The following is a 26,037-nucleotide window of genomic DNA, read 5'->3' as shown; positions in this document are numbered from 1 at the left end:
GAAATAAGTGTAAACATGGTGCTAAACTTAAAAGTGTCAGTTACACTGCTTAATTTACAACTCCATAACACAGAACACTTTTTTTGGGACACTGTTGTGTGAAACTGAGCCCTTTTAGTTCATCTTGTGAAAAACTGGTTGTAATTCACATATTTAGGCCAAATAGTTACTGTGCAAGCAAAGGAAGGACACTCGCAAGTTGATAAAATACTTGGCACCATTCTTTTTTTTTTTTTGGAATGTCTTTTATTAACAACATAAGCTGTATACAAAGGTGTTTCTTACTATTTTAGCAAAGACAGAGAATGTAAGTGATCTTGTGAATTTTAATGTCTTAATGCAGTTATTATATGAGGAACTCTGTAAAGCTTTTGAGCAAAGACAAATAACACAAAACGATGAGACTATTGGTCCCAATTATGATCCAAATATGGCAGGATACTTGAAGCTTTGTCACAGTTAACAGGAATGGTTTGATCATTTCACTCTGTACAGGACCTTTCTTTGAAATCTGTGTTCAAGCTCGCCTCTTCTCAGCATAATGTAAATTACGGTGTGGATAGCACGTTCAGAATATTTCTACAAGATGAAGATGATGAAAAGAGAATAGAATATTTAGTGGTAAAAGCAACAGTGAAAGTACACACAACTTTTCCTGTCTTTAGGTTAATCCTGTTCCTTGTAATATAGTTTTTGGTACTTTGTTTTCTAATCTAGCACTCTGTAAAACATCAATGTTTACAGACAATTTTTGGTATAAATGTTAGATCATACCTGTTTTTCAAAATCCTGGATTATTCTTTGTTCAGAAACCTAGAAAAGAGGTCATCAGATTAGTTGCAGTAGTATGTTAGAACACTAAATCCAGATGTTTCAAGAGGAGTCCTAAGGGGAACATACAACTTTTGTAACTTTTATAACTTTTATAACTTGTGAATAGAAAAGTCAACCTGCAATGTCAGACCCTTGAAGTTTGAAAGCTGAGTGGAGGACTTCTACTGAGTTTGAGGGGAATTTCAGTTTGCTAAAGTTGACTAGTTAATTTTTATCAAAATTAATATATGGTACTTAGCCTATGTGATAATCTTTCACATAGGGGTAAAATCCTGATTCGCTGCATTGTATTCTTTGTTTTAGTGTATATTTTTACTCTTTCTATTTACATCAAAACTCAATTCATAAGAAAATACCTGAGTTCCAATGGCAAATCTTCTCTTGATTTGCTTTTCTATCTGTCTCACTTCCTCAACATCCTGTTCTGGAGTAAAATCTTCTGCTCCTAAACAGTAACAAACAAATTACAACTAAGTTGTTCAACAGTAACATTAATACCTGAAAAAGTATAATCCATTGATCTTTGCTTCCTAAGCCCCACTTCCAATAACAGAAGGCAGCAACAAAGGCTAATATATAGATTTAGCCAAGCTTAAAAACAGAGCTCCAGGGCCAGGTTGTTCAAAGCCTGATTAAACTAACCCAGGATAAGCAAGAATTTTGATTTGAGTTTTATAACTTTGTGGTGAGGTTTTCTGTATATTGTTTGGCCTTCTGTTTTGAGTTTGAATAACCTCAAACTACCCAAAACAAAAGCAGTGAAGAACATTTGTATATAAGAAAAAATTATTTCTTCAGTGAACTTTCAATCCTGGGTTAGCGTTAACCGCCTTCCAAACAACCTGACCCTGATTGCAAGTTAACTCGACATGAGCCCACGATCCAGTCAAAAACCACCACTTGGTCAGCAATCAACTTGAAAAAAACCTGTGACCTCAATGAGATCTAAACTTGAGCCTGTGATATGGTCATGAGATACTGGTCAGCAGATACCTTGTTTTGACAGGTGTCAATTGATCATAACAGATGTCCAATATCAAAGAAGGATGCTATAAACCAAGGCTGCATGTCTCTGTTGACCTATTAGCTATAGTATGGCTGCCATCTTGCTTGACTCCATCATTGCCGCAACCGTCATGTATACGCCCCCACGAGCAAAACCGCTAGCCTTGATAACCATGACAAAATCCATTCATGGTTTCCTTTTCTTTCTTATATAAGTATGGGGCTCTGCTTGGCAGCCCTTTGGCCTGCCGGAGCTCCGCTTCAATCATAGCTCAATGTCCAGAGCAAAGCCTCATCTGTACAGTGATAGACTAACCTTGTACATATGTGTCTTTGGTATTTTTATTCAGCAGTCTTGGTTAACTTGAAACTGGACTATTGAACTTTTGCTTTCCAAAGATACACAGTATAATCTGGGCATTCACTCTTGACTTTCAAACAGTTGGTCACCCCTTAAAATTAAATACCTAAGGTGCATTACAGAGGGTAGTTAAGAAGCTTCAAAAATAATTCACCTGAGAGGCTACCAGACATAGCAGCATCCAGTGTCGACACTTGGAAAAGCCTCAGAGCTTCTTCCACATGTGCTGCTGTAGCAAAAGGCAATAGCCTCATCTTTGCCAGTGACTCGGAAATCCTGATAATTGCCTCCAGTTGCCTGAAAGGTAAATATAAGTGTCACTGCAGCTGAGTGTTAAGTAAAAAAAAAAAAACAACCTATAATCATGAACCTGTCATTTTCTTTGCCATCTACTTACTATTATTTTGTTTTACCTGACTGTGATGGGTATGTTGATCTTTTTCTCAGCATCTTTTTCATAATCGCGTGCTCCACTTCGCATGAGAACATAACGGTTCTTGAGCATCTGGGCGGCTTCCTCAGACAGCCTGGGGCCACATTTGCTACAGGAAATGAAATTGTAACATGACATACAAGAACTTGACTCGATTACAATAACGGTACTGACATGAACTCCAGAATTATAAAAAAAATACCCTCTCAAGGTATTTCATTAAATAATGCATTTTGTTAATTAGTACATACTTGCGACAGTAACCAATGTACTTCTTTATGAAATTCAGGCTCAATTCACCCTCTTGTGCCTGTCCAACTTGAGCTGCATTCAGATGGACTTGCATAACGTGTTTGGCAAGGCGCTATAAAGATCATAAAGAGAACAAATTCTATGAAATTATTAACTCATTAATTTATTCTAATTATTTAATTCATGGTTTTATTCCTAAAATGATTATGATAGATGCAATGTTGCTTTTGAGGTCTACCACAGGAACAATTTTTAACACCTAGACCCTAAAGAATTATTAGTAAAAGACGCCTGTGTTCTCTATACAAGTTGTGAAAATATTTGAACCCAATTGTTATGCTTAAAAAGTTTTCCATATCCTGCCCCTCCAAGAACATCCCTGAAAGATTTTAATCTTTTAACAATGAATTTGTCAGATGACCCAATTCAACTAATCTTCTGTCTTTCTCATGACCTTACATTAAATCCTCTGACTAGCAGCTTACCATGTCTTTGCTCTGTTCATGTTCATCCTTGACAATGAAAATCATGTCAAAACGGGACAATATGGTTGGCATGAAGTCTATGTTCTGGCAAGGAAGAGGAAGATAAGTTAGCATGAGTAACAATACCTGCAAGAAGACTTTTAGAAAAAGAAAAAAAAAAGACATTGTAAAAGTTTCATTTTTTTTACCTCTTCTCCTTTAGTTTCATCCCAGCGACCAAAGACAGAGTTTGCTGCTGCCAACACAGAACATCTTGAGTTCAATGTTGTGGTGATACCAGCCTAAAAGAGTTAATTAGAACTCATTTGAAGTCAACAGTGAGTCAACAAAAAGCAATGCTGAGTAGTGGATCTCTCAAGAGGACAATGTTTTCAAAAAATTTTACCTTAGCAATTGAAATTGTTTGCTGTTCCATAGCTTCATGGATAGCCACACGGTCATCTTCACGCATCTGTAAAATGCAACAAACAAAATGATAACAGCTTTCAAATGTGAAATGTCAAGGATGTACCAGGTGAACACTTGACTGTTTCTTTAATGTCAGTGGTAACTTGCACACTAGTCACAGACTGTCCATCCTCTATAACTCCGAAAGGAAAATGAACTGAAACTCAGAGATGTAGTTAACAGCTGGCATACCAGCTCATTTCACCATCTGAAAGAGAGCTTTTGAACTCAGCTAAAATTAAAGTAAGCTGCACTTTTCACATGTAACAGATCAGACTAATTTTTTCTCAGCTACAGTATACATATATATGAATTCAAAGCAGTTATATCACCTTATCAAACTCGTCAATGCAAACGACACCACCATCAGCTAGCACCATAGCTCCACCCTCCATAATAAAGTTACGTGATGCTGGATCCCTCATTACTGATGCTGTCAATCCAGCAGCACTGCTCCCTTTTCCTGATGTGTACACACCAATAGGAGAAACCTTCTCTACAAACTTCAGCAGCTGACTCTTAGCAGTACCAGGGTCACCTAGCAAGAGCACATTGATGTCACCACGACGAGTGAGTCCATCAGGAAGCCTACAAATGTGTAAAATGTAAGAGAAAAGAGATCAGCGGAAAGCTTGCACAAGGTTTAGGTACAGAGCAATCCAAGGGAGAAGGAGCATGCATGCCTAGCTGATGCTTGAGCTAACTCTTGTTGTAACTCCCATAGCTACTCTCTGTTGATGACAAGCGGTAAGGGTGCTGATCACAAGTTTTACTCAGGCATTTATTACTTCAGGTTCACTTGTATCCATTTGACACTACTCCATGGTGAAGACTAGCAAGTGTCAGAGTAGAATGCTAAGCCCAAGAACATAACAGAAGGACACCACCCAGAGCTGGAATCTAGGGCTCTACCTTGATGGCAGACTCAAATGCACTAGCTAACCCTTTGGTAAGCATGTCATACACAGACAAACAACATCAGGCTACTTTGATTAATATGATCTCTTTAACACAGAATTAACCTTGCATCAGATACTGGCAATTTGTGAATAATGACATATTCAGACAAACCCAAACAATCTGTGTCAAGATTTTTTTCACACCTTTTGCGAGACCCTCCAAACAGCAGACATGCAATAGCCTTCTTGACATCTTCACTGCCGTAGATAAATGGAGCTATACTCTTTGCTATTGTCTCAAAAGCATCAGGTCTGCTGGCAAATCTGTTGAACTCTTCCTCTTCAAGAGGATTCAGTGGTGCTCCAGAGCTGCGGCCAGGGCCTTCTGTATCAACCTGAATGCCAACCACGCGGAGGTATGGCTTCCTGATACCAACACCCACACCATCACGGTCCTGAGAAGAAAACTAGATGATCAGTACATAGCTTGGGGCATAAGAATCAAGATATTTCTAAGCCCAGCCGTTTTTTTTTTTTTTTTAACAGAACATGCTACTGATAGCAAGCTTATTCCCTTTCTTTGACTTTGACTCACCTTGTCATTTTTTTGTGCAACTTTCTTGATGGAATATATTCCCATCACAGTAACTCTATTACCAGGGACTACTTTTTCTGTCAAGTACCTTTCAAGGAGAGAGAGAAAGAAAAAAGCCAGTGTAAATATCAACCAGAGTTTAGAATAGTACAGTTTTGTTTGCCACTGTGATAATCAAGGGTAATCAACAATAGTTTTAATTACCTGTCACAGTATAACTGCATATGACGTGGCATTTCTCCATTGGGCACAGCATCTGGAGATTCTTGCAGTTTTAATATTTGGAAATCAACGCACTTGCATTTATCAGGCATGATGTAGAATGGATCTAAAGGACAAGGTGGACGGCCAGCCTGATCACTGTTGGAGAAATATAAAAATTAACGTTTCAATCCCTATTATGAGAAATGTGCTTCTTAACGTACTCCAACAATGTGAAGCAATTTATTATTGTAATTCTTGTGTCTGCATTAACTCCATATCAAACTCAAACTCAAAATCCCCAACTTAACAGTTTCAATTTGATACCTGGGGCATTTCCGAGGCATGGCATATCCTTCCAGACCAGGCTTCAGAGGAATGTTGGAGATGGTGTTACGGCAAGAACGGCACTGGATGGTAATGTTGGTTGCCTTTGCACGGATAGCTGAAGCACTGATAATAATACCTGGAATCTTTACCAGTTTTGCCATTTGCTCAGACTAAAAATGGACCAAATCGTACATTGAGAATAAGAAGCAAGATGCCAAACTTCTCTTGCAAAGTATTTCTAAGCCAATTGTATGGTCCCAGAAAATGTTCAGACCTACCTAAAGAAGGACTATTGGAAACTCGTCAAGGGAAAGGGAGTCTCAAAGGTCAAAACGTTTTAAAGAAAAGTGTGAAACAAGACATTTCCAGAGGGATGGGAAGAGGGGGTCAAACTAAACAGCCTCTATGGAGAGGGGGGGGGGGGGGGGATACGGATATTTTCTGTCACAAAAAATTGCAAACTAAGTTGGTATGAGAGGACTATGGTATTATAATATTGTGGTTCTTGGCTCTCTGATTGGTCGAGCTGTCAAAAAAATTGTAACAAGTGACTGGCAAGGCGATGCTCTTTCCTTTAAAGATGAAAATAAAAAGTTCTAGCCACTGAAATAACTTGACAGTTCAATACCCTAAGCTCTCTGACACTCATTGGGTTTGCATCAGACTTGAGAGTAATCTGAATGTCTTGTACTTCCTCTTCTCCCAGTGGACGTGGCTTTGTAATCTCATCTGCCATCTCTCGAGCTGCATCTTCAAACTGAGAAATAATTTACAACATAATTTAGATGTGTACATGTGTTTTTCAAAACTATTGCTGATCAAAATTTGCTTTGCCCGCATATTAGCAAGGGGAAGTATATTTCCAGCTAGTACAGAAATTCGGGGTTCAAATGGCCTTTGGAAACATTCTTTCGAATTTATTTTCTGGCGGAAAAAGGAGCTGAAACGATCCGCAAAACCTCACTTGAAATTAAGCTTAAGATGCTACTCACCAGAGGCAAGAATTCTGCAGGACTCTTGGTAAGTTTATCAGCAAGTTGCTCGTCAAAACTCGTCAAATCTTGAAGATCTACTTCAAGATAGTACTGTCCTAAGTTATAATGTCTTTTAAGCTGATCACTGTGAGAGAGAAAAAATAAAACATCGATGAATAACATTTGGTTTTGGGACAACATGCTTGAATAGCACATGCTTGAAAATTTTACATCGAGTGACAATAAAACGAGTATGAATGCTATTTTTTGGGGATCCTTTCTCAGATTTACTCTATTATAGCCACAGTTTGGTGTCTTTAAGGTTTTAAAATGTATCCTTTCCACTTAGAGAAAAAAAAAAAAATTTGTTATCAAAGATTCTTCGATCGAGCATGCTAGCTAGCGCCATTTTGTTTACCGGTATGGATAGCTGAATGTTCCTTCGTGAAATTCACGAATAAATTCCCTGAATCTCTTCTTAGCACTGATTCTGTTAACTTCTCGCTCATCTGCTTGCTCCTCGGAGCCAAACGCATCGCTGAAATAAACTGGACGCTCGTCAAACCCTGACATTTTCGCGAAGGATTCACTCAACTGACTACAGCTTGCTTCTTCCCGGGAGAACAAATTTGGCGGGAAAGCTGCACTGTCTCGTTACGTGATTGGTTTGTGTAGAAGTCACGTGGAATGTTCGTCAGGCACGAGGGGCATTTTTCTTCTTCTCGGGGTAGGGAACGGTATTTTTCTCCTTACAAATGAACGTGTTCTCATTTTATTTCACATCGCGTGTTCTAATATGGACTATGTATAAACTTGTTTTATTAATTTTGACAGTTTTTCTGTTAGTGTATCTCCATGTACATCTAGAATAAAATATTGACCATCGATGAAATGAAGGCAAATACTCGACTCTCCCCTCCCTGGCTACCTGTTTCGTTTCCGTGCTCGAATGTACCGCAAGTGAACATCTTTCACACTTCTTTGTCTTCTTTCCACCATGTCAGCACCAAAACGCCAGAAACTCGACGAAGAAGAAAGAAACACAACTCTTCCGTCCTTGCGCAAATCTGGGTGGACAGAAGTGGAAGGCAGAGACGCTATTTACAAGGAATTCCTTTTCAAAGATTTCAACCAAGCGTTTGGATTCATGACACGTGTTGCTCTGCAAGCCGAGAAAATGGATCATCACCCCGAATGGTTTAACGTGTACAACAAAGTGCAGATTACACTCAGTACACATGACTGCAGCGGCCTGTCGGAAAATGATGTCAAGCTGGCAAACTTCATCGAGACTGCTGCTAACTCGATCGCAAAGTGTGATGGCTAAACGTAAAAACCGCGCTCACCGAACTTCTGAATAGTCGCACGCTTGGGAAAACATTTGTGAACTTTTTAACTGAGTCTAAGACTGACTTTCTTGAACAGCCAGTTTTTAGAGCATTTTGAGGGTGTGTAATTTAATTTTCACGATACATTTTGTACAATTTTGCTTGGGACCTTACTATTGGTTGTATAAAAGATCAGCAGGTTTTTTCTCATTACATCCATCATTGTATTATATGGTAAGGGTTCAGAGAGGTTTGATATTGATCAAAGCAAAGATATAAGCAAAGGAAATGGCCGTTGTTCATTGCACTCTAGTTTCGTTTTCCTTAGGAAGAGGCGTCTCGTCAAGCCTAACAATTCCATATAACAAGAAAGCACTGCAGACACTCTCTGATTGTCATTTACTCTCAAGAATAGTTGCCATGTTTTCCATGCCGTAAATGGGAGGTACGATGGCGTAACCATCAGTGTAGTGGACTGTGGGTGTTGTATTCTTAGACAAATGCCTCTTGCTTCAGGTGTTTAAATGGGGAACACTGAACCAGACATTGGGGGAAACCCAGCACTGGACAAACACCCCATCCATGGGCGAGAGGAGGGGGGATAGGAATACTCCCAGTTGTTTAACTCTATGGAAAATGGAGTTAAGTGCTGGCCTGTTGGGGCAGTAGCTTGAATGTGGCCTAGCTTTCCATGACCAATTTGTATTGCAGTTCTGCCTATCCCCCCAGTCCCAAATACTGGGCACTTGAGATATAAATCTCTCCTGTTGTGGTACATAGGTGCAGAAGTTAAACACAACTCATTTTTTTTTCACTGAGATCCCATTAGGAAGGTTGTGCATGTTCCCTGTCTGATTTTAAAACCTTTTCATGGTGCAATTTCAAAAGGTCAGGGGATTGGTTTCTGGAATTTCAACACTAGTCATGCCATTTGTTATTTGTTTTATCAGCCTCCATGTCACAGTTTCATTACTGTTTGATATGTTAGAATTTTTCAAAACCAGTACCTCTTTAATTCTTAATTCTCTTTCATTCTAATTTAATTCTCTTTAATTCAAATATATATACTGATAGTTCCAGTAGTGCAGATTGACAGATCTGTTAGCATTCTTTTTTAATAGTGTTATCATTTGGAATTTTATCAACCTGTATCTCACTACAGTGGAACCCCACCTTGCGACCACCCTGTTAATGCAACCACGTTATTACGGCCACTTTAATCTGACCTGAAAAAAGCTCAGTCAGTCATTTTCTTATTTAAAGAATCCCTTTAATATGACCACCCTGTTAATGGGACCAATTTTCCATGGCCTGAAGGTGGTCATATTAACAGGGTTCCACTGTACAGAAAATCTTAAAATAATTTCAAGATTCTGAGATGTGCTTCAATTCAGAGATTCCAAGACCACAATGCCATTTTTTTGAGACTGATCTGCTTATTTTCCATGGACCATTCTAATACACCTTTGTGCACTCAATAATGAAACTTTTTTTATTGGAAAGTTTACTTAAACTTTCAGATGAGAATAGCTGAGTTACATGATCATTGGCTGACTAGAAAACTGAATTTCAAACTGTTTAATTATAAAAATTACATTTTATATAAAAAAATACATTAATTACTATTAATACAATGTTAGAAGAGGCAAAATTTTCTCACATTTCCATTACCTTGCATTAAATTTGGTATAAATGCTAAGCTATCATGATCATAAAAGTGAAAAATATGGATAAAGAAAAGATTAAAAAACCCTCAAGGGAATGTTAAATTGTATGAGAAATTAAGTTGGAAAAGTTAGATTTTCTTGGATATAGAGGTTTTTTGGTCAGTCACATATAAAACTGAACAGAAAACTGTTTTCATAATAAGACTGTCCTTCAAACCATACGCAAAGTAATACAATGTCCTTCATTTAAAACAACGTTAATTAACATGTTTGAATGTAAACATATAATGACTACGATAGTTGTTACAGTTGGTCAAGTGATCAGCATAACTTAAGCAGGCTACTTGGTTTACTATTTCTCAGTTACAACAAGCTCATCAAAACCAGTCGCATCATCCATTTCTCTGGTAAATGACAACATATCACAGTTTCCAATAACAACCTCAGCAGTAGTAAAAACTTCCATGTTTCCCATAACATGGCCACCCACCACATGCCCGTCCTTGTCTGAAAGGGAAGCGTGAAGGTGCCCTTCATCTGCAAGTGTTCCAACAAGTGAGACAATCTCATGCCTGCCTTTGACCTCAATTATCTACATAGAAACAACATATCCAATGATAAAGGCATGGAAAGCATTGGTAATATGGCACTTAACCCTTCCACTCCCAAGATCTGAAAGTTAATTCTCCCAAGGTATCCCATACATTTCCTTTTGATTAATTCTGAGAATTTCATCTTATAACAACGCCATATCCCCTAGTTCTGTTGCAGGACGAGTTTACAAATCACTCACTCCTGGGAGAGTCAAGACAAATGAGGCTGGCATGAGTCCTCTCCTTGAGAGGGGGGACTCCCATAAATAAAGGAGGGGGATGCTCATCATGCCTTTTAGGGGCTAAAAAGCAGGTTTGGCACCTGTTAGGGTGTTCAGCCTCGAAAGGTCCACAGCTGGAGCTTCTGTGGTGCCTGTTAGAGTATTGATATGAAAAACAAAAGACAGGTGATCATACGTTCTTTTAGAATTGGTACACCTTAGGGGTGAAAAATACTTGAAGCCATGCCCACAAAACAGGATCTTGGTACCTCTTAGGGGATTTTTCAAAATTTCTAATAAGCACCCTGTCCTTTTTACATGGGAGACCCCAGACCGCAGGCTATTGAGCATGTGGATATAAGGAAATCTCTCCCAGCCGTAGAAGATTGTGGAACAAATGAGCTAATCGAGCTAGCTTGCATAGTAGGTTTAGAAAGGGAACAGATCAATACAAAAGGAATTTGGGCGCGAAGCGCGCCGAGAGCGCGCGAGCCACGTGTCTAAAGCGCGTCTAAACAAGCAAGCCACTTCAATTCTTTGCTAGAAAATTAAACGTAGCCCTGCATCCTGCACTTAATAGCCGATAAACTTACGACAGAGGTACCAGGAGTCTCTTAGACATGACAGGTGGATGCAGTTTCTCACCTCATTTGGAGTATCTCTAGCTGCATTAGCCAGCCGCAGGGTAGCTTGCGTCACACTGCCTACACACGAAAGAACGAACGGTGCCTCGAGTTTTTTGTCCCTGACGTACTTTAGTAAACATTTTCTCACTTCTTGTCCAGGTTTTAGTCGCAGAGCATAGCAGGATAACGTGCTACGAGGTTCGTTTCGAAAACGTTTTTTCTTGCTTTCATCGGCCATCTTGGAAGAGGGAAAAGATCGCGTGACGAAGCGTGACTAAGCGCAAGGCCTGAACCGGAAGTTGGTGACAGTTGCGGAAATGCCCCATTAGCCGCACCGAAATAATCTTGATCCTATAAAAATAATTTCACTCTTCTTATTTCATGGCTCCAACTAGTGTTGATGAAAGCTGTAGTTCGTCAAACTGGTGGTACAGTTGTTCCACTTCACATTTTTCTGCATTACCAGGGGCTTCTGGCATTGCTAGTGATCACCGCAGTTTCGAAAGTGGAGAGGCTTCGAAACTCGCTGGCTTAATTAAAATTTCACGGTTGCTTTCCGGGGAAGGAGGGGTGGGGGACTCCTATCTGAAAAGGTCGTGGATGCTCGTCGTCTCGCTTAGGGGTATAAATCAAGGATTCTGGACTCACTTAGGGTGTTCATGACTAAACGCCACATTTTTAGCTGAGGATGCACTCCAAGAAATAATAATTACAAAAGCTCTTATTCCGTGTTTAGGCTAGATTTCTGCCTGTCTCTCGAGTGTGGTCTTCCAACGCTAGCTCCTTCTCCCTACTCTTCGGATTTCCAGTCTAGTAGAACAGGTTGAACCCCTACTTGCGTAATGATCCCATTTTCCTCCCTTGGTAGATTTAATACGACGCTGAAATGCCAATATGCCGCGTAAATGAACCCGCCCTGGTTGGATTGGGAAGGGGTCGAGTAACAGCTCTTGTCAGGTCTCACATGAATGGCTTGATATCCTTTATTAAAGAGGACAATAGAATAAACAACAGAAACAAAGCCATTAGCCCCGAAACAATAACAGCTGTCTAACAGCTGCTAACAAACAAAACAGTTACAAGCATACGAGAGCTGCTACACTTTTACGAAGTCAACGACGAAGCCGCGAGAAGAAAATTTTCTGGACATCCGGCCGCAGCTTTTTTAATTTTGCTATATCATATCTTATACAGTCGTAGTGCACCTGGCACGAGCCGCCCAAAAGACATGAAAATACAACAAAAACAGAACAATAAAGTCAAACTTCACCTCATAGGGTTTATTTACAACTACTTTTGATAGTTTTTCCCTTTTAAATATAAAGTATCATATTTAATCAGTCCGTTACTCAGTATCTACTCTCATAACGATTTCTTACATTCGTAGATCAACGTAGAAAATATCAATTCAAAAATAACACAATTTGACACGAAAACTCGTCCACCTTTGAAAGACGTACCTTTTCACATTTGTTTTATAGAACGAGTGATTTGAAACTCCACGCCCCTCCTGGTCAGCAAAAAAAGACTGCATATTACATTTACAGACAAGTAACCTACAGTCAAATTCACACTAAGCTCGAAATGAACCAGTGAAGCTACTTTCACAACCATTTTGAAGGACAAAACGACAACTGTTACGTTGTGCTGTTTGTTTGTTTGTTTGTTTGTTTTTTTACAGAGAAACGAATTTCAGGCTGCTGTAGAGACTACTCATTTACTAAGTTTTTGCGCGACCATCTCTAACAATCTGTTCGAGTATTTTTCCAGTAAAACTTCATGTATTTCTACATCCTCGGGTATGGACGATATAGAAAACGCCGAATTTCTTCTCAAAGAATTCCCTTTAGGTAACAGTTGGTCCAAGTTGCCAGTGGAGAAACTTAACGCGCCGCCCAGAGGCCTGGAACCTGAGCCGGGCTTACCCCTGGGAAGAGAAGAAAGTTCCCACTGCCGCCGTCGAAGGCGCGACTCGTGTATTTGATCCTCTATGGCTGAAAATGTGCTTGAAATGTACGACAACACCTCATGGCTTTCGTCCGAGGGTTCGTCATTCAAAATCTGCAAATGAACGCAGGCAGATTAACTTTTGTTAACGATTTCGTAAAAAGTTATAATTGTTCGAATCATCTGCTCCCGTTTTAAACTGGTATTTTAACCCCCATTTATGATTTCAAACTCTCAGTCTTTTACTGGAATCTTGTTGCATTCACATCACTTAGGTCCAACTGAAATTCAGTAAGAAAATAAAGTGGCTCTGCACTCCTACGAACACCTATTTTTATCCAAAATTAAATCCCTATTACGCATATATGAACAATACACATTTTACTCATTCTGATGCTGTAAGCTAGTAATTATTATTTGAGACCTTTGTAATTTATATACGCCAACTAGCGGTTCCCCCATCATTTGAAACTGAAGATGACGAAGATTGATCCGAAAAAAAAAGATTCTAAAACTTAAGAGTAAGTACTTTCTAAAAACTACCATTACTCAACCTGAGCTGAACAAGCACGATGTTATGTTGCTATGGCAGCTACATATTACTTTATAGGGCTTACCCTGGACTGGAGGTCAACGACTTTTTGGAAAGCTTGAACAAGGTTTTCCAGAGTCTCCTGGCATGTGCTTTGATCGATATCTGTTGCGCTAGCACTATCTGCAAGGGTACACAGTCAAAACACTTGAGTGCATTTTCCAACAACAACAACAACAACAACAACAACAACAACAACAACAAAGAATTAGATGCAGACAAACAAGGTTTCACTGATTTCGTTGTTACCCGACAAAAAGTCAGGCTCTTATTTAATAGACTTTGAGATCAGACCGGAAAAGCTCCCTCACTGATGACATCACTCCAAATCATGTGCTGTTCTGATTGGTTGTTACTAAGAGCCCAAATCCCAGACTTCAAAACACCAACCAAAAAATCAAAAACTGTAAAATAAAGCAAGGAATTTCTCACCGTGGTCCTTACCAGTGGGTGACCGTCTGCTACCGGAAGGAGGAGGACTGGTACTCAACAGGTTCGCCTCAGACATGCTCAGTCTGATTGGTTCAGGTGGCGGTGACGCAATAGCCGCTGACAACTCAGCTGAAAGTTCACTGAGATCTGGCATGAAACTCGACCCACTCCCACTCCGAGAGTTTTTGACGGGTGACGTAGTCTTGTTGGTCGTCTCCACGTCGGAGCCCAGGCCCCTAGTGTTCGGTTTCTTTTCGAGAGTAGAGCCTTGGGCCGATCTTACCTCGTTACCAGACCCTGCTGAGCCAGGAACTGGCTTTTTGTCCAAAGTTGGTTTTAGTTCGGTTAAATTGTCATTATTGTTCAGAGCAGCAGCTTCCAAGCTTGTATTTTTGAATGGATCTACATCACTCGAGGTCCCATTTGAAAGATGACTATTATCCTTCAGCGGGCCATTGACATCGCGAGGTTTTCGTTCTAATGGTTTATTTGTTGGAGTTGTTTCCAGAAGTCCAGCGCTTGACTTGGGCCGCTTTTCTCCAGTTGTTAATTGATCAGGAATGTCCATGGTATCGACTGTTCTCGATGGAGGCACGCTAGGATCTAGAATAGACACTTCTTGAATATTGTGAAGCCTGTTACCCATATCACCTAAAGATCTCGATTTTTCTCGCCTCTCTTCATTGGTCACCCGCCCTTTTTTCTCTCTCAAAGGAACATTTTTCGTCGATGAGGAAGTCTCGTTGGTTTTAACGCGGGTTTGAGAATTTTTCAGCGCTTGCTCCGCTGTGGGATTGGAGGATCGTCTCTCAGGTTGTGTGGGTTTGGTCGGCTTTTTCTCTTTTTCTTCCTTCACAGTTTTTAATGAGCTTTCACCATGTTTTGTTGGTCCTGAATTGGAATTCGTCGTTGCTAATTCCGCAGTTGGCACAGACGATCGCTGTTCGGCTTGTTTCTTCTTCGATTTCTCGTCCTTGTCTTCTTGCTTGGTGGTTGTCGTTTGTGAATTTTTCGTGACCACATCTTGAGGTGTGAAAGCTCGAGGATCAGAGTACCTCTTATGCTTCTCCTCTTTGTCATGTTTGGAACTTCCACCTAGAATCCCTAAAGACTTCCGCCACGATTTCCCCTCGGAACCCCTACGTTCAAACTTACCCCCCGGGGTAGATTTTGCGTCGGATGTTTGCTTTCCCGGGGGAGGTGTGGCCCGTCCTTTCTCTTTGTCTTTTTCCTTAGTTTTCGTTTTTTCTTTTTCCTTCGCGTTTTCTTTTTCTTTTTCTTTTTCTTTTTCTTTGTTCTTGGACGACTTTGACTGACTAAAGAACGCAATGAGATGCGAGGCAGAACGCTTAGATTTCTCAGAGTCATCATCTTTTGCTTCATTCTCTTTCTTAGCTTCAAGGATTTCTCTTTTCTCAGAGCGTTCTTTCTGTTTATGATTCTCTTGTAAGTCTGCTAATCGCGTCTGTAAGAGATGATAACAGTATAGAACAGTTACTGCAACGAATGTCAGTCGATAATCCGTGATTTAAATAAACGTCTGCTGAGTCAAAGTCGACAGTGAAAAATAACATATGATGACGACATAGCTCTACAGAGATCCGTGCAGCGTCTCTTATTGGCTATTTCTTTGCACGGAATATCAGCCAATCACGGATCTCAGTCGGGTTACGTCATCAGTATGAAAGTTTTCCAGTCCAGTCTCAAACGTTTCTCGAGTAGAGTACTTTAAACATGTCCTCCCTTACCTCAAGTAAGTTAGTTATGACGGCTGGCTTGGTACTCGAGTCTGTTAAGCTTGATACAGGTGTGCTGTCTCCATCTTTAGCAGTAGTAGAAGCGGCAGCAACAGCTGTAGTGGGTGTGGTAAAAGAAACAGATGTAGAGACGGTGTTGGTCTTGGAAGCTGCAGTAACAGCTGAAGTAGGCGTCGACGAGACAGACGTGGCGACGATGCTGGCTTTAGAAGCGGCGGCAACAGTAGTAGTGGGTGTAATCGAGACGGAGGTTTTAGAAGTTATAGTGACAGATGTAGTGGAGGAAGACGACACAGTGGTGGTGATTGATGTTGACGTTACGGTGTTGGTGTTAGATGCCACAGTGGTGGTTGGCATCTTCCTTAGAATGTCTTCTTTAGCTTTCCATCCCAGCTGAAAAAAAAAAAAAAAAAAAGTAGTCATCACTAATGGAGCCACTACGCTTCCTGTTTTCGATCATCGTCTGAGGAACGAGGAAACAACTAATAACACAGCATGAAGGCAACGTGGCCAAGTGATCAGCAAGGCGGACTCGCAATCCAGCGGTTCCGGGTTCGAGTTCCGCTCTGATTAATACCTGGATTTGTTTCACGGTAGTCTCCAGTTCGAATCTTCGACCACGCTTATAAATAGGCAAACTGGTTTGCCTCCGGCCAGTTGGGATTCTCAACAATGTTATGTTCAAATTGAAATATTTGTTTCAGTTGTTTACTCGGCCCCGATAGCCTTTGTGCTATAAACACTACTGAGGGTAAATAAAGGTTACTACAATGACCGTTTTAAACCAAGAGGAAAACTGGCCACAAGGAACCTTTGGGCGGGTCTCCGGCGCCTCTCACCCCAATGTTCTCGCGACCATTTCTTTTTCTTGCTCGCTTCTTTGCAAGAAAGTAGAGACTTCTTAGTTGTTTCAAGACACAACAGAGAGCATTATGATTGAGACAGTTATGAAGCCATGTCAGTAGAGGACCGTTGTACTTACAGCTTCTAGTCGCTTACGAGTGGCTTCTACGGCTTGCGCCATTTCTTCCTTTCGCCTTTGAAGATCATGTTTGGTCTGAAACAAGGCAGAACGAACAACACTTTAAAAGAATCAGAACGCAAGCTGTTCCTTAACTAAGCTATCTACGAGTTTCTTTGGTTTGTCCTGTCGAGTTAAGTGTCTTAAACAGGATAAAACTCCGAACATTCAACCAACCTGGCATTTGAAAGACCTGAAAGTTAAAAAATTCCTCCTTAATTTCTTTTGCCAAGGGACTAAAATGCTTCAAGTAATCACGAGATTCAAATAATCGAGGGCTCAAAAAATTTGTAAATTCAAGAGTTTACTGTATAATTTGCCATACACACTGTGCTTAAAAACAAAATGAAGTACAAATATAGACCCTTTTCATAAATGGCTGCCAATTTAAAATTCTTTTGTAAGTAATTAAATTAGCCTCACTAAACTCGTTTGGGAGTAAAAATTCTTTTGAATTATCAACTCAAGAACGAGGTTAGTCAGGCTAATTTTAATACTTACAAAAGAATTTATAATTGGCAGCCATTTATGAAAAGGGTCCATGCAGTGTCACAAAAATAGTTGAAGTGCTTTGTTGCATGTTTTATTAAAGGAATGTTTGAAACACCACTGAACATTGCAAAGAAGAAAGATGAAAACTTACGTCATCTGCACGATGGTCGCCTTTTTCTTCATCCAGGTTTGTTGATATCGAGCCAACCCTAAAAAAAAAAAAAAACGAAAAAAAAAGGCTGGTCCAAAGCATGTAATTTTGAAATAGCCCATTTCTGAGTTCACCCAAGCCTCTCTATCAAAGCGGTTATTTTACCTTGAAAACCGTAGCCTAACTTTTTTTGTTACAGTTGTCTACTTAAGGTGACTTCAAGTTGTGTACCTCGGTTTCAGCACACTAACACAACCGTTTACATTTATTTGAACGTAATTTTTTACACATCCTAAACAAATAGCTCCAGTGTTGTAAGCGCTTTGAATTTGGTCATATGGCGAGAACATTCCCCTATGTTGATTAGGTATTTTCTGTTTAATAGTTATAGTATATTAATAATGTTTTAACACGTCGAAGATGTAGCCTACATATTTGCATACCGTCCAGGTTGATGTGATCGAGACAAAAACCTGGCTGAGATACTCAGCCTGGTTCGCATCAGTTTTTCCGTGTCCAGGGGCGGTGGCTCGGCTGGCTGCTCGTCCACTTTCTGCGTCGGAGAGCTGGTACCCAGGCTTTCAAAGTAGCGACCAACCAGCTCCTCATCTTCCCCTCCCTCAGACTTGTTTTCGTCTTCGCCAAAAGGCTTTGACAAATCTTCCGATGGGCTGATAACTTCGTCATCCTCATCTTCACTGGAAGCTACGCATTGAACAAAAACAACAAACTTAAGATTCCACAGCCTCAGATTTGAAGTTTTTTGGCCCGTAAGGTTATCGCATCTCTTCAACAGGGACTCACGGGAGGTAAAAACGGGGGAAGGTGGGGGTGGGGGCTTTAAACACGCTGCAAGAGTTGCACATCACGCTGTCACCATTCAGTGAATTTTACTGATTCGTAATAGCAGATAACGTGTTTAAGAAGCATTGTCTTCGCGCGGCGTTGTTCTCAAGTTTTGAAATGAAGGCAGTTTTGATCACTTAAACATTGGGAATGCCTTTTGTGGAACTCTAAAAAGGAAACGCTAATAAAACGTTCTATCATCTTACGTGATTTTCTTTCCTTTTCTCCCGCTTTATCTTTGCCCTAAAATACAAAAAATCAACAACAATAAATGCGCAATCAACTCAACACATCACCAGTCTAATATAATATTGCTACGAAAGCAAACACAGTTCAAAAGAATTTTTCGCAAATATCACAAAAAATCTACCACTATAGATCCTTTTCATAAATGGTTTCCAATTATAAATTCTTTTGTAGGTACTGTATCAAAATTAGCCACTTTAACCCGTTTTTGACTTGACAATTAAAAATAATCTTTACTCCCCGACGAGTTTAGTGAGGTTGATTTAAATGCATACTAAAGAATTTGAAACTGGCAGCCATTTGCAAAAAGGATCAACAGCGGACAACAGCTTCATATGTACCTCCACTTCTTCGCCCTTGGGGTCCTCTACTGTTAAAGACAATCTTTTAGGACGCTGGGCGGCAGACAGCTGAAACGAGCTGTTGAAAGACAAGACTATGTTATGGTGAAAAACAAGATAACGCTGGTAACAGCTTACATATTCTGCTGTGCCAGCCACCAGTTACCTGTTTTCTTTTTTTTTTTGTCTGGCAAAACAATAAAAGCTGGACGCATGTTTTTAGTTTGCTCTAGAGTGAATTAATCACGGTGCGAGCAATGAAACGATTGTCAATTGCTTTAGTCAAAGCATTCTTTACGTCCACGATTTAAAAAGTAGCTCTACTTATGAAGCGTGTAACGATTGCAAGTTTTGATTTTCATAACGTGGAAACAGACAAATATGTTTTAAGTGGCAACAAACAAATCCGCAAGACAAAAATTTAAAAGTATATATGACAAATTTAGTTAAACAGAGGCTACATTAAACGATAAATTTCTTAACTTCATTTATTCCTTAGAAAAATTCCATTAACGACATTTAAATTTGTTATTTAAGTCAAATGAATGTACATTTTATTGGAATTTATCTGTAAGTGGACCTTCTGAAACAAACGAAAGAAAAAGTTGACAGTTAAAAAAACTGACCGAGTTTCTTTTAGAATGAAACTTTACAGAGACTCTTTGACTTTCTTAAATTGTTTATCCGTGACTAAAATTTTATTTTAAACATTTCACAGTCAACAGTCTTCATAGTGCACAGAAACTCAAAAGTGCTTGTCTGTCTGTATCTTTTGTAATACTTTATAAAGTTTTACTGCTAAGTTACTTTCAGTAACCCATAAATAATTTAAGAGTTTATTTGGTTACCTGAGAAACATTTGTAGCCGTGAAGGCAGATAATCTAACGACGGAGACCTGTTAAGCGGAGCCGGTTTAACCGGATTATCCAGCTTAACAGGATCATCCTGTTCATCCAAATCGTCTTGCAGGCTCTTGTCGACTTGCTGAGCGATATTGGGGCAAGACTGGTGATGAGTTACCTGCAGAGCCTCGTAATGGTGCACAATCTCTTGGACCCGCGGAGCACTGGGTCGAGCGAGTGTGCAAAAGGAAGACAGTCGGTGTTAGTTACATTAATTGTTAAATGCAATAAAATGGGAGGGGAGAGTGGGGGGACTGTTGTAATAAAGCAAAGACCAAGGGTTAGGGCTTGTTACTCGGAAATGTTAGAAAATTATTGGTAAAAAGATATGGAATGTTATGAAGATGATTTTGCGGCGGCCATGATGAACGATGGCGCATTTTTTTTGTTCTTGTTAGAACTTACTTAGCTTTTTGAGACTTCTTGAAAATTGCCATATACTTGAAATGGCCTCTGGAAGGTCTGTTAGAACTGTGTAATGAAACAATTCATATTACGATATTAACTCTAGATTAATTTTAATCTCATTTATCACGCGACTTTATGTCATATTAAGAACTTTTAAGTTATAGGGACTGCAACGAAGTTTAAAGTGTTGCACACGTTTAAGATAAACATAGTTTAGAGCGTTTTCAAGTGAATTCGAATTGAAGTTACGAAAGTCGCGCACTGTACTCGAGCCTAGAACAGCAAAGGTTCTGCCTTTCATGGCCTTTTCAGCCAAAAAAGAATACCATTAAATCAATAATAGCTTCTACTACGTTTCCCGCGCTTTGCACCCGTTAACTTTCCCGCGCTTGCCGGCACTCGTGTTAGCAGCCAGTCACGTGTTATATGGATTATTGAAATTTCCCGCCGTAATGTTCATTCTGTGATTACTTCGGGATTAATTTTACGAATGTCACCAGAAAAACGCTCTAAGTACAAGTACTTTGTTAAAATTCAATCAAGTAAGAGTTTAATAATTACTGTTTGGGCGGTCAGTGTTCATGATTAAAACATTTTAAAAAAATTTATTATTCATCTAGTCATTTTACTCCAGATCCAACATTATTTTTAAGGTTTTAAGAGTTAAATAAAGTTTAGATTTAACTTTTGGTACTTTTTACCCTTGCATATAATTTTACATCATAAGACAAAAACACCAATCGTTACCAAACAATCGATTCAGTTAAGAAGAGCTGAAAGTTAAAAACAAAAGTGACACCGAGTACACGTTTAAAAATTTATTTCTTCATAAAATAATAGAATTGCTACACTTTCAAATTTAAAATATACTGGTTTAAGTTCTCAAAAAAACTCTGACTAGCTCTCGAGATAACAACATAATTATATATATATATATATATATATATATATATATATATATATATATATATATATATATATATATACTTTTTTTATATTTTAAAATAGAACTAACTTTAAACCTTATTCATAACAAGTTCGAAAGTAGCTTTTTATCTATGTGTTTATTTCTAGTTAAGTTGAAATTAACATGTCGGCAAAACAATAACCATGCAAAGTAAAATCTCACTTTTATTTTCAAGAGTGAAAAAGTTTATAATTGAAAAAACCCTAATTTCATTTTGCAAAATTTAGAAAGACAAACCACATAACATGAAAGTAATGACCACACCAACAGGGTTTCATCCGCAGAATTTAAAGTTAGACTCATGCCTCAGAGAATAGACTAATAATAAACGCCAATTGTTTCAGTTTAAGTAGACCCGATTCAAGTTTCTTTTACAGAGCTTAATTAATATTTCAAGAAGTTGTTTAAATATTCAAACCTTGCAGAGTTGGTTAGGTTTTTTTTACAACTTTTCCACATTTTTTTTTGCTGGTTTCCTAATTGCCCACCCAATCAATATCCAACTTTAGTGTCGCGAGGGGAGGAGGGAGGGGGGGGGGGGAGGGGGGGAAGGGAAGGTGAAGACAAAGTGCTCACGTGCAACTCACGTGCTGAGAACTTGCGTGTGCCGCTGCTGGAATTTTGATTGACTGGGAATTTTATAAGAAAACGGAAAGTTAAAAAAAAATGTTTTTGTGGCTGACAGCAGTGCAATGACTGTAACCTTTTAACATTTAATCTTATGTTTAAGGCGAGGGCTAATTAATCATTTTCATCTAATTACTGTATCCCCGTAATGTTGTAATACCCAAGTAAACTGAGACTAATAAAGACAAGACCACCAAAAGTCACCTTCTTGTTAAATAAGCCATTAAACCAAAGACTTCTCTCTGAATGTTTGGAGACGTTAGAATTTCTGTTGCCAGGACCATTCTTGTTTTCCGATAGGTTTTTAATCTCGACTTTACAGCGTTCAAACTTTATATTATCAACAGTAGAAGAATTCAATTTAAAGCATGTTTTAGTAACGGTTGGGTTTAAGTTAGAGTTAGTCACTTCATTTAAGCATGACTTTGCACAAACACTTTCATTTAATCGTTTGGAATTTAACTTTTTGTCTTGTCCAGAAGGCGCTAAAACGCTGAAAAGCTTAGTCGAGGGAACCTTTCCTTTCCTTTGATAAAAGCTTTTAATAACATGGCCGTCTGAAAAGGACCCTACACTTGGCTCCATTTCCCGAAGAGCTCTGAGTAAGATCTCATTCAACAAGGACCGTTTTTCGACCTTGCAACCTAACTCTCGCATCGAATAGGCATACAAAGGGCTCTTGGAGTCGTAACAGGCCGGCCTCATTTCCACTCCTACGTCTTGGGGTAGGTCCTTAAGGACGCAACTTGCCCCAGCACCACATGGATGAAGGACCTCATTAGGGACATAAAAAGGATATTTTTCTGACCTGGCAACTTCACTGTCGAAGTCATCCTGGCTTGGAGGAAGGTAGATAATCACTTCTTTCATTTCTCCCTCGTCCAGCTCCTCAGCTTCCTCGAATTTGAGCTCTCCAGCTTCTGACATCACAACACTACTTTTCCGTGAGACCTGCGCCATGACGTCACTGCCACGTGACACGGTGACACCAGGTGGAGCGGTTCCCTGTAAGGCAGGAAAAGTACGCCCTCAACACGATGTTAACCTTACTTAGCCTAGAGTTGACACAAAATGCCCGGGCAGATTTCAAATTTTCCTTACAAGCAAAAGCAATCAAACTTTCTTACTCCTCCTGAAATTGGTCAGGTAACTTTTTGGTGTGTTAATTGTTTGGTCATGTGACTTGAGCTTTCTACGGCTACCACGTTTTTTTTTTTAACTGTAAAGATACTAACCTCATTATAATCTTCCTCCTCGCTCAGTTTATCCAAAGCTGCTCGACCATCCGCGGGAAACAGATCATCATCTTCCTGCGAAATTAATGAGAGCTCAATCCACATATACATAAATAAATTACAACATTTAGAGAGGAAGTCACAGCAGCCTTAGCCGGTTTTAATGCAGGTCCTCTGCCGTGGTTCATTTGGAATTTAGAGATGTTGGTTTTTGTGGATGGAGGAAAACCGGAGAAAAACCTTCGGAGCGAGGCGTGAACAAACAAAAAAACTCAACCCACATATGACACCAGGCCGGAATCCAACCCGGGCCACATTGCTGGGAGGCGAGCGCTCTCAATACTGCCTCATCCCTGCTCCCCGATAACAACATTGCTTCATTCCTGTAATCTGAAAAACTGCCTCAATCGGCAGACTGTAGCTGTTCAATAGCTAGAGTTTCACGCGAATGCGCTTTACCAAACAGAAGTTTTATTTCAAGCCTATTTCTTTCCGAGAAAATTTGTTCGCTGGGATCACGAATAACGTTCGTTTGAAGCGCGGGACTCAAAATTCAGTCGCGTCTCCACAAGGTGTTTTCACAAGGTTCTAGAGTTTACTGGACAAAAGAAATTCAAGCCAAGTAGATCACTATCTCTTTCTTACCCCTCGTGTAAGTGAGCAACGTCTCTCGAGAGGCTGCAAAATAACAAAGAACAAACCAAAAATATCAGTAAGAAACCAGTTGGACAAACTGCAAAAGGTTTTGAATTCAAACATGTGATGAAAGCAGCTAACGGTCGCATGAGAAGGACTTAACATTAAATTAAAACGAATCAATTACATACGCTGTTTGCCAGAGCTCTGACTTGTTCCTGCAGTGAGATGGGTTCTATTGTATAGCGCTTCCGATCTGCAAAAAGAGTACACGATTCAAAAACAAGAGAACATGTTTTCTTCACACAACAGTTCTATCTGTCGCCAGTTGGGACCAAAAGCTGCAAAGCAAACTACAGTTTTGCGGTTGATTTGTGTGAAAAGTAGAAGTTCAGCTCTGGTTATTTTTATGAATTGACCTTTCTTCTTCATCTGATATTTTCTGCATTGCTACGCAACAGTTATGAAAAGGCGTGTTTAATCAGTACTTGGAGATGGCTCTGTTACTTATTAAAGTGCACCTAACCCCAAAATTTTTTTTTCGCTAGAACGAATCTACTTATTATTTGAAATAGTTCTGCGAAAAAATTTTTGAATTCCGTTAAATCCTCGATTTTCTATGCCACGACGAAATCTCGAAAATAGTTCCAAAACACTGCCATTTTGTTTCATTGGTTATTTGGAGTTACGACTTAAAACGTGTGACAATGTGAAATCGGTAATTGTATGAAATGTTTCCTTCCGCCCTGCTTCCCGCAGCTTCAAAAATACAGGTCCAAACAATACGATTTTCAATCGATCGAAGCCAATGTTTTGGAGGTCATCAAGTCTCGAAAACTGCAACACGTACGTCGCTCTTATAAACATGAAGCATTCAACTGAAAGTAAAACACAAACTGGATTTAACAGAACCTTGACAAAATACATTCTCGGTAAGGACAAATGTAAACGGGCTATAAACACGCGTGGGAATCTTATGTTTAGTTGACGAAATTACCATCCAAAGCAGTCCTTGAGTTTTCTTTCCTGCTTTTCGTTTGCCTGCTCCTCCACCTCGTATCTAGCTTTCCATTCCTAATACACAAGCAGCTCGTCCGCAAAGACGTCTTCCCCGTCGTCGCTTGAAATATTGTAAATTGCTCTCAAAGCTCTAAGCAGTGAGTTCACAGTTGTCGAACGTGCTCGATCGAAGTTTATTTCGGAGCCTTCCGAATCGAAACTTAACTCTGACTCCAGTGACGAAAAAGAAATGATTCTGAGACAAAACTTGGACGTTTTAGTCCCAAAATACATCGGAACGATTAGTTTTGCGTTCTATTTTCTCGAGCAAATACAGAGAGTTGACTGAGGCGCTATTGTGTTTGGTTCCTGGGTAGACGTCATCGGGTACCGCCGCCCCAGACTCCCTAAAACGCGGTCGTGAAACACTTAATCGCGACTTTGAAAGGGCATAGAAAATCGAGGATTCAACCAAATTCAAAAATTTCTTCGCCCAAATGCTTCAAATAAAGTCTAGATTTGTTTTAATGAAAAAAAAATTGGGGGGTTAGGTGCACTTTAAGTCAAGAGTAATTTGATTGTTGCATTCTGTTTTTACCTGCTGGTTCAAATGAGAATGGAATTGGTTGTATCGTGCCATTATCACCAGCCACATGAATACCGCCATTTTGGACTCGCTGCAAAAAAGGAAAAAAAGGTTTCAATAGAAACAAACACTCTCTGGGAAAAAAATGGAGGGTTTTTCTCGGTTGGGAGCACTTGGTAATGAGTTTGCAATCTGTTTTTGTTCAGAAATTTCGAAATACATTTGTTGGTAAAAAATTGGCAGGATTGGGGTTCCATACTTTTATGAGTTTGCAACGGATTCTTGTGACGCTTCGCATATTTTCTAAATTCGGCATGACGAATTGATTTATGGGGGTTGCTTTTTTGTATGAAAAATACGACAAATTGTTGATGCTGCATGAAATCGTCAAATAGGTGCAGAACTCAAGATAAGTACATTCAACGTGCGCCAAGGGAGGACAAACGCGAGTACGCAAAGTTGCGATCGCTTTTGCTCTAATGGCAACTTCAACCGAAAACACTTAAAAGACGCAAACTTCAATCACCTTCGAGCAAACAGTGCACATATGCGGTATATGTGGGAAGCCGCGTATATTATAAAACTTGAACCCCTATCTAA

At 39.6% G+C, this 26,037-nt stretch overlaps 4 protein-coding genes across 7 annotated transcripts in view; 1 reads left to right on the top strand and 3 right to left on the bottom strand.

Annotated features, from left to right (window-relative positions):
- Positions 1-220: 220 nt before the first annotated feature.
- LOC110056334 (DNA replication licensing factor mcm5-like) lies at positions 221-7,454 on the bottom strand. The gene is made up of 17 exons (XM_020762799.2): positions 7,235-7,454; positions 6,835-6,961; positions 6,471-6,599; positions 5,840-6,012; positions 5,516-5,671; positions 5,312-5,399; positions 4,921-5,171; positions 4,150-4,405; positions 3,756-3,821; positions 3,559-3,651; positions 3,371-3,454; positions 2,885-2,997; positions 2,614-2,742; positions 2,355-2,497; positions 1,191-1,279; positions 775-813; positions 221-579 (listed from the first exon to the last, which is right to left on the bottom strand). Exons 1-17 carry the CDS (start codon positions 7,387-7,389, stop codon positions 478-480), a joined length of 2,193 nt encoding a protein of 730 aa, XP_020618458.2. The 5' UTR covers positions 7,390-7,454; the 3' UTR covers positions 221-477.
- Positions 7,455-7,754: 300 nt separating this feature from the next.
- Positions 7,755-8,531, top strand: LOC110056359 (pterin-4-alpha-carbinolamine dehydratase-like). Its single transcript, XM_020762826.2, has one exon. The coding sequence runs from the start codon at positions 7,814-7,816 to the stop codon at positions 8,141-8,143; it is 330 nt and encodes a 109-aa protein (XP_020618485.1). The 5' UTR covers positions 7,755-7,813; the 3' UTR covers positions 8,144-8,531.
- Positions 8,532-9,609: 1,078 nt separating this feature from the next.
- LOC110056375 (uncharacterized) lies at positions 9,610-11,535 on the bottom strand. The gene is made up of 2 exons (XM_020762843.2): positions 11,271-11,535; positions 9,610-10,403 (listed from the first exon to the last, which is right to left on the bottom strand). Exons 1-2 carry the CDS (start codon positions 11,487-11,489, stop codon positions 10,164-10,166), a joined length of 459 nt encoding a protein of 152 aa, XP_020618502.2. The 5' UTR covers positions 11,490-11,535; the 3' UTR covers positions 9,610-10,163.
- Positions 11,536-12,510: 975 nt separating this feature from the next.
- The window catches only part of LOC110056341 (uncharacterized), a 30,037-nt gene continuing 16,510 nt past the window's right edge, over positions 12,511-26,037 (bottom strand). Inside the window, exons 31-45 of one of the 4 annotated variants that reach the window (XM_089292082.1) lie at positions 25,450-25,528; positions 24,044-24,108; positions 23,862-23,894; positions 23,217-23,291; positions 22,790-22,986; positions 19,925-20,143; positions 19,077-19,155; positions 18,696-18,732; positions 18,087-18,348; positions 17,644-17,701; positions 16,962-17,036; positions 15,971-16,372; positions 14,235-15,687; positions 13,816-13,913; positions 12,511-13,312 (exon numbers count right to left, since the gene is read on the bottom strand). In XM_089292082.1, the coding sequence (XP_089148208.1) occupies positions 12,965-13,312; positions 13,816-13,913; positions 14,235-15,687; positions 15,971-16,372; positions 16,962-17,036; positions 17,644-17,701; positions 18,087-18,348; positions 18,696-18,732; positions 19,077-19,155; positions 19,925-20,143; positions 22,790-22,986; positions 23,217-23,291; positions 23,862-23,894; positions 24,044-24,108; positions 25,450-25,528 (3,480 nt within the window). In that variant the 3' untranslated portion in view covers positions 12,511-12,964. Of the gene's footprint in view, positions 13,313-13,815; positions 13,914-14,222; positions 15,688-15,970; positions 16,373-16,961; positions 17,037-17,643; positions 17,702-18,086; positions 18,349-18,695; positions 18,733-19,076; positions 19,156-19,924; positions 20,144-22,789; positions 22,987-23,216; positions 23,292-23,861; positions 23,895-24,043; positions 24,109-25,449; positions 25,529-26,037 lie in introns of all 4 variants that reach the window. The other 3 variants (XM_089292081.1, XM_089292084.1, XM_089292083.1) reach the window with 3 other exon arrangements.

Source organism: Orbicella faveolata, unplaced genomic scaffold (assembly GCF_042242905.1).
Source record: "Orbicella faveolata isolate gen_17 unplaced genomic scaffold, um_ofav_v1 contig_24, whole genome shotgun sequence".
Taxonomy (NCBI): domain Eukaryota; kingdom Metazoa; phylum Cnidaria; class Anthozoa; order Scleractinia; family Merulinidae; genus Orbicella; species Orbicella faveolata.
Note: the sequence above shows the minus strand (reverse complement) of the source record. Positions and strands in the feature narration are given on the sequence as shown.

Bases quoted from the DNA above. Each gene is read 5' to 3' on its own strand.
- LOC110056359 (XM_020762826.2), top strand. From the start codon at position 7,814: ATGTCAGCACCAAAACGCCAGAAACTCGACGAAGAAGAAAGAAACACA.
- LOC110056334 (XM_020762799.2), bottom strand. From the start codon at position 7,389: ATGTCAGGGTTTGACGAGCGTCCAGTTTATTTCAGCGATGCGTTTGGC. The intron at 2,998-3,370 runs GTAAGCTGCTAG...TGATCTTTATAG, and splicing joins ATGAACAGAGCAAAGACATG to CGCCTTGCCAAACACGTTAT. The intron at 2,743-2,884 runs GTATGTACTAAT...CATTTCCTGTAG, and splicing joins TACATTGGTTACTGTCGCAA to CAAATGTGGCCCCAGGCTGT.
- LOC110056375 (XM_020762843.2), bottom strand. From the start codon at position 11,489: ATGGCCGATGAAAGCAAGAAAAAACGTTTTCGAAACGAACCTCGTAGC. The intron at 10,404-11,270 runs GTGAGAAACTGC...GTTTCTATGTAG, and splicing joins CTAGAGATACTCCAAATGAG to ATAATTGAGGTCAAAGGCAG.